At 40.4% G+C, this 12,438-nt stretch overlaps 1 protein-coding gene across 1 annotated transcript; it reads left to right on the top strand.

Moving 5' to 3' along the window:
* Positions 1–658: 658 nt before the first annotated feature.
* PDP1 (pyruvate dehyrogenase phosphatase catalytic subunit 1) lies at positions 659–9,383 on the top strand. The gene is made up of 2 exons (XM_006761196.2): positions 659–806; positions 5,124–9,383. Exons 1-2 carry the CDS (start codon positions 674–676, stop codon positions 6,779–6,781), a joined length of 1,791 nt encoding a protein of 596 aa, XP_006761259.1. The 5' UTR covers positions 659–673; the 3' UTR covers positions 6,782–9,383.
* Positions 9,384–12,438: the final 3,055 nt, after the last annotated feature.

The raw sequence follows: 12,438 nt of genomic DNA, 5'->3' as shown, positions 1-12,438 counted from the left end.
GGGGGGTAAGGGATGTAGGTGAAGCGGCTGAGTGATGGGTGAGTGATGTCTGTGGGAGGAGCCCCAGGCTGATAGATAAAGCCACTCCTCTGTGAGTAGAGCCTACTGGCCCTACAAAACCAGCTGCCCCCAAGGTCACTGCATGTTCTTCCTGTCCCCAGGGGGTCACCCAGACCTGAGAATCTAACCCGTTGTAGAGGGACCTGAATACTCCCAGGACTAGAATGTCATTAAGAATCGAATGCATGCTTTTTGACCTATAAACATAAAAGATGAGTGAGTAGAAATGGGGTGTTCTTCATGTCAGATCATGCTATTTATTCCTGGTGCCACTTTTAAGGCTGACGAACCATGTTGTCTCTAGCTTTGTCAGAAGGCGAGGAATTCTGACCAGTCCCCGTGGGTACCTGGACCCCTTGACAGAAACCCTTCCGGAGCAGAGACCTGGCTCCCGTGCCACAATATATTGCCCATGAAAAACCTAAGCCAACCTCCTGCCCCAACATCCAGCCTCAAGACCACCCAAGAAACTCCGGATTCCAGGCTTGGGAATGACATTTCTCAAGACAATTCAGATTTACCAGCCATCTCTTAGGAGGTTGTTGGCAGGAGCTGACCCTCTAGTGCAGCCAAACGCACCCGCGCTCCCGCCTCCCCGCCGCCGCCTCCTCTAATGAGCATCTCTGCCTTGCTTCCAATGGGCCGCCGCTGCTGCCGCTGCTGCTCTCCGCGCGGGTTGTGGATGTTGTCGGCTCCGTGTTGTGATGACAGGAGAATGTGTGTGTGCCCCGGGCCCAGGCGGATTGGTAGGTATTCGCGGGGAGACCTGGCAGGATGGTGCCCGGTTCTGTGTGTGGACGGACGGCTGTAGGAGGGTCCGCTGTGGAGCTAAGGGGGGGAGAGAGCAAAGGGGACACAGGCTCCCGGGACCGGGGTTGCTCTGATGCCCGGGGGAGTGCAGGTCTCAGGCAGGGACAAAGGGAACTCATCAAACAAGTGCTGGCTCCGAGCTTGGCGTCTTGAAGACGAAAGGTTTCTTCTTCATTCGTATCATGATAACGGGAGCTGCGAAATGGCCAGGCATTTTGAGAAAATGCTGAAAAGTCGCCGTCGTCGTTATGCAGGGTGTCCAGTGCCGTGGGATTACGTAAACTGAGGTTCCGACACATTGAATAACGAGTCTAGCATCTTTCCCTCCTTTGACAACAAAGCTTTGCCAAGCCGAAGAGCTCCGGAGTCGGTGCAGTGACGGTCTTTTCTAATTAATTTGTTCTGTGGGTTTCTTGATGAAGCGGAATCATTTCTTTGGCACAGACTCCTCCGAGCACATCAGTAAGATGGGTCTCTTTCCAGTTTCAGGTTGCAGCGCATCTTTCGTTATTAGTCATTGGCAGAATCTACGTAGGACGAAGATGCTGCGTATAACACAACAGGGCTCGGTCTGGATCGAGGATGGGAACTTTTCAGTACAGACATGGTCAGGAATCATTTGAAAATTTGACACGGCTCCAGTTTCCCGACTACTGGAGCGTGTGTTGCTGTTCTTTGCCTATCGAGAGCTTTCTACTTCATTTATTTAGCTAGTTCTTCAAGCAACGTTGTTTTCGTGGGCTTTTTGTTGTTGAATCAACTAATACAGTATTTAGAAAGATGCTCAGTGTTTGCTCACTTAAGGTTTCTGAAAACATTTGAAAGTAGTACTTTGACGTCTAAGGGAATCTGATCTGCTGGAGAGACTATCACTTGTACTGGTGAGGGCAGGACACTAATTAATCACCGAGCAGGTTTGCATGAATTTACTAAGAATGTGTCTTTTGAAGGCATGCTGGGAGTTGAGGGATTGAGATACAATCTCAGTTCATACGCTAAACTGGATAAGGGAAAAATGCAGTGGATAAAATTCGCTCTGCTTTTTTGTTTTCAATCTCAAGAACCTTCGATTTGAAGGAAAAATGTAGTATATTATTTGGACATTTCAGTGCTTGTTGTTTGAATGTACTGTATTAGTCCAAGCATTTCCTGTATGACTCATTAGTTCTTGTGCCACAATATTTCATTCATTTTGCAATCAACTACAGAAGCATAGAATTTTTCAAAACAAAGTAAGTGCAGGTTTCCTGGACTTATTTCCTTGATTAGACATACAGAGTGGGAGCAAAAGTAGGTTTACAGTTGTGAATATGTGAGTTTATTCTTGTATAATTATTTACTAATTATTGTATTTCCCATACAAATTATTACAGACCTACTTTTGCCCCACCCTGTATAATAAAAATCCTGTTATATATCTATCAAACCCGTTTTTCCAAACACACACACACTACTTTGATTCAATCTACATTTCATCAGAAACATTCTAGTATTTTCTTCTCTGTAGGATTAAGTTTTAAAGTAAGCACAAATACAAACATATAAAGTTATGGAGAAACTTTCTTTTCATTAAAATTGCCATCTGTTTACACTTTTATATATAAAAGTGTGTGTGTGTGTGTGTGTATTGATTTCAGGAAGGGAGGGAGAGAGAGAGCAACATTAATATCAATAGTGAAAGATAATCATTGATGGGCTGCCTCCTGCATGCCCCCCACTGGGAAGCCCATAACCCGGGCTTGTGCCCTGACTGGGAATTGGACCGTGACCTCCTGGTTCATAGGCCGACACTTAACCGCTGAGCCATGTTTACGTTTTTAATACTAGAAAATCTTTATACAGAGCGTGAAATTAATTTATGTGCTTTCTGAGTGCAAATAACAAGAGATTCGGTTTATGTTTGAAAACCAGTGTCATGTGGCCTTCAGATATTCAGTTTGAAGCACTATTATTTAAGTGGTTAGTCTTGATAGATTGCTCCTCTTCTGGAATTTCTATTTTTTATTACTGCATTTCAGAATGCTTTTTTAGTTATTGATTTTATCTTAAAAATTATAATCATGCCGAAACCGGTTTGGCTCAGTGGATGGAGCGTCTGCTTGCGGACTGGAGGGTCCCAGGTTCGATTCTGGTCAAGGGCATGTACATGGGTTGCGGGCACATCCCCAGTGGGGAGTGTGCAGGAGGCAGCTGATCGATGTTTCTCTCTCATCGATGTTTCTAACTCTCTGTCTCTCTCCCTTCCTCTCTGTAAAAAAATCAATAAAATATATTTAAAAAAAATTCTAATCATTACCTTTTATTGCTTAATCTTGCCTCCAATTCTGTAAACAAATCCCTTCTTAAATAGTGCAGTTAAAATAATGGTACTTTCTATTACTTGCAAAGGGGGTTCTGTACGCCTGGCTGATGCCATGTTTATTACAGAAGCAAACAAAGATCAGCTATTCAGTGTTTGGTTTCTCTGCTCCCCCACTTATCACTTTTTCTCTAATTACTCTTCAAAGAAGGTACTCAAAAATAATGTAATATATAGCTAACACTCTGATATCTGTAAATTTTTTGTTCCTTAATCGGTTTAACTTTCAGAAGGAGTAGTTGATAAAAAAGTCAGCTGATTTTATTTTCCTTATTACTTTTTGTTTACTGTATTTATTTCCTTATATAAAGTATTTGTAAAGCCTATTTCTTAATAGGCCAAATGAATACTTTGAGGCAATACCTTAAGAATCTAGGGGAAATATTATCGAGGAAGAATAAAGATTTTTTTTCTTGCATAAGTTATCTGGGTTACTGGTGAACATTCATTAAATTTTCTAGATAGCCGAGGCTGGTTTGGCTCAGTGGATAGAGCGTCGGCCTGTGGACTGAAGGGTCCCAGGTTTGATTCCGGTCAAGGGCATGTGCCTTGGTTGTGGGCACATCCCCAGTGGGGAGTGTGCAGGAGGCAGCTGGTCGATGTTTCTCTCTCATCGATGTTTCTAACTATCTCTCTCCTTTCCTCTCTGTAAAAACTCAGTAAAATATATTAAAAAAAATTTTTCTAGATAAGTGCCCAACAAAATCTTTCCAGTGTCATATACTGAGTGATATAATTTAGATTATAATTTTGTACCCTTTTTTAAACCTAAACCTTAGACTCTTTGGGTATTATTCTACTATTCTTTATTGCTTCCCAAAGACAAATACATGCTTTTGTCTTTTAACATAAGAGAAAATACTTTTCTAGTGGTGAATTCTACTTGGGATCCGTAATTGATGAAAATAAAATTTCTATAGCTTTCCCTTATGGCTGATAAACAGAAGAAGGTGCTACCAAGTATATTAAATTCCAGAACTGAGACTGTTTATGTTACTAACAGTTTTGGAGCTACTAAAATACTTGAACTTTTTTTATGGAGGACAAAGTAAAATTAATGAATGAATGAAACCTGCATTTGATTTCAAAGCCCCACTTCAGCAAACAGTTATAAAGACAGAGATTCCTAGAAGAGGCCTTAGGTAATCTCTGTTCCGATGTGTTCAATTACATCTTAGGAAAGTGAGGCCCAAAAAGGTGAGGCAGCTTTTACAGGATTAATTTGGCAAGTTGGTGGAAGACCTGTATCCCTAAACTCACCACATTGGTGCAGTGGTCTAGAAAGCATCGTTTGCAAGACCACTCATGGGTGTAGGAAGGGAATATTGGCATTTCTCTTTATTCGTTATGTAAATGTTTTTGTATATGTTATAACGAACATTATATTAATACAGTAGTTTATATGTGTAACTTAAAAGTAGTGTATGAATACACTTATGTTGGGGATGCATCCTAACACTTTTTGGTGATAGCCATGTGCAATCAAATGCTGACAACCACAGCTCTAGAAATAGGATGTTCATAAATGGGGTAAGTCCCTAAGCAATATGGAAGGCCCAAAGCCTTTTTTAGAGGTAGAGAGGGAGAAGGGTGATTGGCCAGATAGACTCCCACTGCCTAGTGTTACATAACACTCATCCTCAGCTCTGCCCAGCTGAAGCTATTAGACATTGTGCACAGTTTGTGCCACACAGAAATACGATGGAAAGAGAAAAGTAAAGCTGGGCGTTCAATCCTGGCTCCATAAATGATTGGGAAGTGTGCTCAGCAGAATATGCCCTGTAGAAATAGTACATGATGTGGGAATAGAATACTGGGTCTCCTAACAAAGATAGACTAAGTAATCTGAAGTTTAACTTTTTCTTTGTGTGTGCCTGTGTAATTTGTGTTGTAGGAATCCCAGTCAGAAGTTCCAGCCTGCCACTGTTCTCTGATGCCATGCCAGCACCAACTCAACTGTTTTTCCCTCTGATTCGTAACTGTGAACTGAGCAGAATCTATGGCACTGCATGTTACTGCCACCACAGACATCTCTGCTGCTCATCTTCTTACATTCCTCAGAGCCACCTGAGGTATACACCCCACCCGGCGTATGCCACCTTTTGCAGGTCAAAGGAGAACTGGTGGCAATACACCCAAGGAAGGAGATACGCTTCCACACCACAGAAATTTTACCTCACACCTCCACAAGTCAACAGCATCCTGAAAGCTAATGAATACAGTTTCAAAGTGCCAGAATTTGATGGCAAAAATGTCAGTTCTGTCCTTGGATTTGACAGCAATCAGCTACCTGCAAATGCACCCATTGAGGACCGGAGAAGTGCAGCAACCTGCTTGCAGACCAGAGGGATGCTTTTGGGGGTTTTTGATGGCCATGCCGGCTGTGCGTGTTCCCAGGCAGTCAGTGAAAGACTCTTTTATTACATTGCTGTCTCTTTGTTACCCCACGAGACTTTGCTAGAGATTGAAAATGCAGTGGAGAGTGGCCGGGCCCTGCTACCCATTCTCCAATGGCACAAGCATCCCAATGATTACTTCAGTAAGGAGGCATCCAAATTGTACTTCAACAGCTTGAGGACTTACTGGCAAGAACTTATAGACCTCAACACTGGGGAGTCAGATGATATTGATGTTAAGGAGGCTTTGATTAATGCTTTCAAGAGACTTGATAATGACATCTCCTTGGAGGCCCAAGTTGGTGATCCCAATTCCTTCCTCAACTACCTGGTGCTTCGAGTGGCATTTTCTGGGGCTACTGCTTGTGTGGCCCATGTAGATGGTGTCAACCTTCATGTGGCCAATACTGGTGATAGCAGAGCCATGCTGGGTGTGCAGGAAGAGGACGGATCTTGGTCAGCAGTCACTCTCTCTAATGACCACAATGCTCAGAATGAAAGTGAACTGGAGAGGCTAAAATTGGAACATCCAAAGAATGAGGCCAAGAGTGTGGTGAAACAGGATCGGCTCCTTGGCCTGCTGATGCCCTTCAGGGCTTTTGGAGATGTGAAGTTCAAATGGAGCATTGACCTTCAGAAGAGAGTGATAGAGTCTGGCCCAGACCAGTTGAATGACAACGAATATACCAAGTTCATCCCTCCTAATTATCACACACCTCCTTATCTCACTGCTGAGCCAGAGGTAATCTACCACCGATTGAGGCCACAGGATAAGTTTCTGATCCTGGCTACTGACGGGTTGTGGGAGACCATGCACAGGCAGGATGTGGTTAGGATTGTGGGCGAGTACCTAACTGGCATGCACCACCAGCAGCCCATAGCTGTTGGCGGCTACAAGGTGACTCTGGGACAGATGCACGGCCTGTTGACAGAAAGGAGGGCCAAGATGTCCTCGGTATTTGAGGATCAGAATGCAGCAACCCACCTCATTCGCCACGCGGTGGGCAACAACGAGTTCGGGACTGTGGATCATGAGCGGCTCTCCAAAATGCTGAGTCTTCCCGAAGAGCTCGCTCGGATGTACAGAGATGACATTACAATCATTGTAGTTCAGTTCAATTCTCATGTGGTGGGGGCGTATCAAAACCAGGAGTAGTGAGATCTCACCCTGGCAATTTTCAAATGAAACAGATGTAAAGGACAAATAGATTTTAAAAGATACTAAAGTAATAAACATTTCTAGTGGGTTATTCTAAGCATTTACCCATTTGATTCTCTAGCTAGTCAAGAACTCCAGTGGCCTTGGCAGTAGGGTGGCGGGATAATGTGAGTGTCGTCCTGCCTGGCTCAGACCTCACAGTGCCTGCACTTGAGGCAAGTCAGTTTCTTATTGCAGATTTCTTGTGACATTGGCTTCTTGTATCAGAAAATGAGGATGACCTGGCAAGTAGGATCTTGAATAGGTCAAAAGCCAGGATCTTGCTGGGTGTATTTTCTCGGTAAAAGAAACCGCACTGTTCACATCTGCAGGCTCCTTTTGTCACATATTACGGTGTACATGAGAACATTTATTTATTGCATGATTTCCTAGATATACAATCTATGCATTATTCGTATAAACTTATTTTATCCTGAGGTGGTTTCCAAATGCAGTATTTTAAGCCATAAATGACCGAGAACCGAGCAATCAGAAATTGTGTTTGTGATTATTTGGAATGCTTTTGAAATGGGAAAACAAAGTAATCACTTCCCTACCTAATTACCTAATGTTATTGGAAACATTCTATTTTGCCACGCACTTGAAGACAATAAAGGTTTTTTGTTTTATCTACTCTTATATAGATGGTAAATAAAGAAGAAATAATTGTTTTAGTTTGTATTAATGAAAAGCTTTACTTAGTTGGAAATAAAAGATCCAGGAAAAAAAGAAGAGACTGATATGTTCAACTGTTGTCACATATAGCCAGCATGTTGCTTATATCGTGTAATTCCCAAAGGCGTGGCATGCTGTCAGTGTCTGGGTGATGGAGCGCTGCTGGTAAATCACACTTCTGATTTCATAGTGATAAGGATTTTCATCACTTGGAATTTTAAGGATAACATAAAATAAGTTTAATTACCAATTTGGGGAGTAAGTTGAGACAGGAGGAAAGTTTTTGTCTTTCCCCACTTAGGCATAGGTCAATTAAAATATTTGGTTTAAAAATTACTAAATGCTTTAAACATATTGTAGCTTACAAGTAGGAGTGTTGCGATATATAAATGAGAAATTTTTAAAGGTAATTATTTTGCATGCCTGATGCTTAATAGAACACTTAGCATCAAGTGTTACTTTTGGCAGTCCTCGTACTTATATGCAGTCCCTTCTAATGCTGTATCAAAGTAAATGAAAATAAACATTGCAAATTAGCTTCTGGGGAGCTTATTTGATACACAGCAAATGGCATTTTGTTCCGTGTTTCCTGGTGATCTGTGTACAGCTGTACATACATTTTCTTATTCTAGCAACACTGTTAAGAGTGGCTATGACTATGTTTGGTATTCTATAGACTTCAATACAAAACATGATCAGCTTTCCCTTGTGTCGTTAGTTGAGGGGTGTTTAGGAGTCCTTTCAGCTTCCTGTAAAATGTGAACTAGATGTTCAAGGACTCCGCATGGACTGTGGACACTCAAGCAACGTAGAACTGACTGCAAAACTTGTTCCAGTCGAAAAATAGATTCAGGAAGATCGCAGCCCAGACATTGTATAGTGTTTGTTTTCTGAAGTCTTTTTCCCCTTGTTTTTTGTTTGTAGGTTTTTTTTTTTTTCCTTCATCAGCTTGGAACTTTTCTCCAGGCAGCATTTTCGAAGAGGAAAAGGCTGTACTATATATTTATTTCCAAATGTTTTGACAGAGACTTATTCTTTTAACGAAATATATGTAGACTGCAGCAGCAATTAAAACCCATTCTCAGTCTACTATTTGAATTTCTCTTGAAGAGTTCCATATTATATACTTTAAATAAAGTCACATTTCTATATAGTATAGTATATATAAATTTAGTTTACTGTGGTCATGATCGACATAGTAATTTTTTAAAAATCCTTACCCAAGGATATGTTTATTGATTTTAGAGAACAAGGAAGGGAGAGAGAAACATCGATCAGTTGCCTCCTGTACGTGGCCAAACCAGGGATCCAATCCGCAACCTAGGTATGTGCCCTGACTGGGAATCCAGCCCACAACCTTTCAGTGCTTGGGACAACGCTCCAACCAACTGAGCCACCTGGCCAGCCAACATAATAAATATTATTACACAAGCATCTTGTCTGCAGTCCAAAAGCCGGTCTACTCCAGCATAAAAGTGCAGTGTGGAATTCAGATGGTTGAAATGAAAATAATTGGATGTTAGAAATCTGAATTTACTATCATCTAAAAGCAGTTGTGATTTTATTGTAATTGGTTGTCATGTGATGTTATATGTAGAGTATAGAAGATGTAACCTTACCTTGTATTTAGCCTTTCTTAAGCTTTTTTTTTATTATTTAAACTTTCTAACATGTATCGACTTCTGTATTTATATTTAATCAATGGCTCATAATATTTATAATGCACTCTTAACTAGTTAAATGGAATAGTGATGGTACACAGTATTTGGTAGAAAAACTGTCTTATAAAAGATGTATCTTGTGAAGACATAAGAAAAACATATAATATAGAGAATGGCTAAAGAAATGCCCACAGTGAATTAAAGTTTCATATCTGCTTTCTGAATTGCCTCTATTGGTTTCTTGTTTTTAATTGATTGGGATAACCTTGGTTAATAACATTATATAATTTCCAGGTGTACAAGAGTATAATTTGACATCTGTGGACTATTGCGTGCTATTGCGTGCTTACCACCGGAAGTCTAATTTCCTTCTGTTACCATATATTTGACCTCCTTTAACCACTTTGCCCTCATCCCACCTCCATTCCCCTCTGGCAACCTTTTTTTGTCTGTTCGTGTTGGTTTTTAATAATAGTAAGATTCAGTAGATTCTTTCTAAGGTAGTACATTTAGGATCTAGTTAGATAAATAGTACTTTTTAAAAACTGAGTTATAATTTTCATTCAATAAAATGCACAGATTTTAGATGTATCATTTGAGGTTTGGTGACCACAATCCCAATAAAGATACAAAACTTCCAGTACTCCAGAAAATTATCTCATGCCCTCTCTAGTTAATCCCTCCCCACATAACCATTGTTCTGATTTGTATCGCCACAGATAGTGTTGCTTGTTCTATAAGTTCACGTAAATAAAATCATGTATGTACTCCTTTGTGACTGACTGATTCAGTTTTTTGATACTTGTTGAGTACATGCATAGTCTCTTATTAAGGAGCCTTTCATTGTATGAATATAGGATTTATCCACTGTTGATAGGCATTGTTACTCCTTTCCTCCCCTTTTAAAGTTATCTTTTAGATTAGCAATTCTCGGGAACATTATTTGGTTGAACTGTAGCTTTAACTTTGCAAATGCAATTACAGTTGAGTTTTATCTTCTGTACCTTTAAAGGAGGACTTTTTTTTTTTTTTTAATGCCCTTCAAGTGATGAAAATTTTTCATGGTGAGAAGCTAGAGAGTGGAAGGGTTAGAGAGTGGTCCTTTGATATGGACCTCTCCCTTTCCCACTGAGAATTTTGTTGAGTTAATTAAATTCATCAAATCATTGCGCTAATGACTTCCTATAAGAACAAGGCAAATTACACCTTGTGTTTTTGATGGTCTTGGTTTAGTACTCCATCAGCCATAGCTCTGACTAGGGATGAGGAAGGAAGTGGCTTGATGCTGACTGTTAAATTAGAACTGGAATGGCATGGCTTGACTCGAGTAATTCTGCTTTTATTAAACAAGATTCATACTACCAAGAATGAGCTTCCCTGTTTTCTAGTCAAAGGCGCCTAAATATAGGTTATTGTTAGCTTTGTTCTTCGTATAGTAAGAGGGTTTAGGCAACTGTACCCTTCCTCTGTAGGTTAACATACCTTAATTCTGACCATTTTCATAAATAATAAGACAATTGCTGTTTCTTACAGAATGTTTCAGATCTTCAAAAGCTTAGTCCTGGACAAGGTGGGTAAATGAAGATATCTTAATGGTATATGAATTGACTCGTTACAGTATGAAGGTCATTACCTTTGTTCTTTTCCAAATTTTGAAAGTCAAGCTTAATTCTGTTAAGCCCTGTCTGCCCAATCCTCATGAAAAAAATACATACCTTGTTTCAAATCCTAACTGTTGTTTTCTAAATAGCTCTCAAATTATAAGCCTTCAAGGTGAATATAGTACAAAGGAGGCAAGAGAATAAAAGGGAGTAAAGATAGTCTCTTCAACAAATGGTGTTGGGAAAATTGGACAGGTACATAAAAAAAATGAAACTCGATCACCAACTTACATGATGCACAAGAATAAACTCCAAATGGATAAAAGAATTAAATGTAAGTTGCAAGCCATAAAAATCCTAGAAGAAAACTTAGGCAGTGAAATCTCAGACATTTCACGTAGCAGAATTTTCAGCTGTACGTCTCTGAGGGCAAGAGAAACGAAAACTAAACAAACAGAGATACATCAAACTGAAACGCTTCGGCATAGCAAATGAAACTATCAAAATGTAAAGAGAACCCACCACAGTATGGGAGAGCATTTATGCCAATGACATTTGAAAAGGGGTTAATATCCAAAATATATAAAGAATTCATACAGTTCAACAAAAGGGAGATATATAACCCAATTAAAAAACGTACACAGGACCTAAATTGGTATGTCTCCAAAGAGGACATACAGTTGGCCAATAGACATGAAAAAATGTTCAACATCACTAATCATCAATGAGGTGCAAATTAAAACTGCACAGCTGCCAGAATGGCTACCATCAATAAATCAAGTGCTAGTGAGGATGTGGAGAAAAGGGAACATTAGTACACTGTTGATGGGAATGCACGTTGGTACAGCCATTATGGAAAACAGTATGGAATTTACTCAATGAAAAACGAAACTACTGTTTCACCCAACGATCTCACTTCTAGGAATATATCCTAAGAATCCCGAAACACCAATCAGAAATAATTTATGCACCCCTCCGTTCATAGCAGCAGTATTTACAATAGCTATGATCTGGAAACAGCCCAAGTGCCCATCAGTAGATGAGTGGATAAAAAAGTGGTACATTACACAATGGAATACTATGCAGCTGTAAAAAAAGAAGGTATGCGGCTGTAAAAAAACAAAAAGAGGGATGTTTTACCCTTTGCAATAGCATGGATGGACCTGGAGAATACCATGCTGAGTGAAATAAGCCAGCCAGAGAAAGACAAATATCAGATGATCTCACTTAGAGGTGGAATCTAATGAACATAATAAACTGATGAACAAAATAGATCCAGAGGTATGGAGGCATGGAATAGACTGACATATCTCAGAGGGGAGAAGGGTGGGATGGGAAGAGATTAACCAAAGTATTTATATGCATACTAGAGGCCCAATGCACGAAATCTGTGCAAGGGACTCAGCCCTGGCAGCCACGTGACTGCCTAGGCCCGTGGTTGGCAAACTGCGGCTTGCGAGCCACATGCGGCTCTTTGGCCCCTTGAGTGCAGCTCTTCCTAAGCCTTAGGAGTACCCTAATTAAGTTAGTAACAATGTACCTACCTATATAGTTTAAGTTTAAAAAATTTGGCTCTCAAAAGAAATTTCAATTGTTGTACTGTTGATATTTGGCTCTGTTGACCACTGGCCTAGGCCTTCGCAGCCCCCGCTTCGTCCAGAAGGTCATCCAGACTATC

This window comes from Myotis davidii, unplaced genomic scaffold (assembly GCF_000327345.1).
Source record: "Myotis davidii unplaced genomic scaffold, ASM32734v1 scaffold317, whole genome shotgun sequence".
Classification (NCBI taxonomy): Eukaryota; Metazoa; Chordata; class Mammalia; order Chiroptera; family Vespertilionidae; genus Myotis; species Myotis davidii.
Note: the sequence above shows the minus strand (reverse complement) of the source record. Positions and strands in the feature narration are given on the sequence as shown.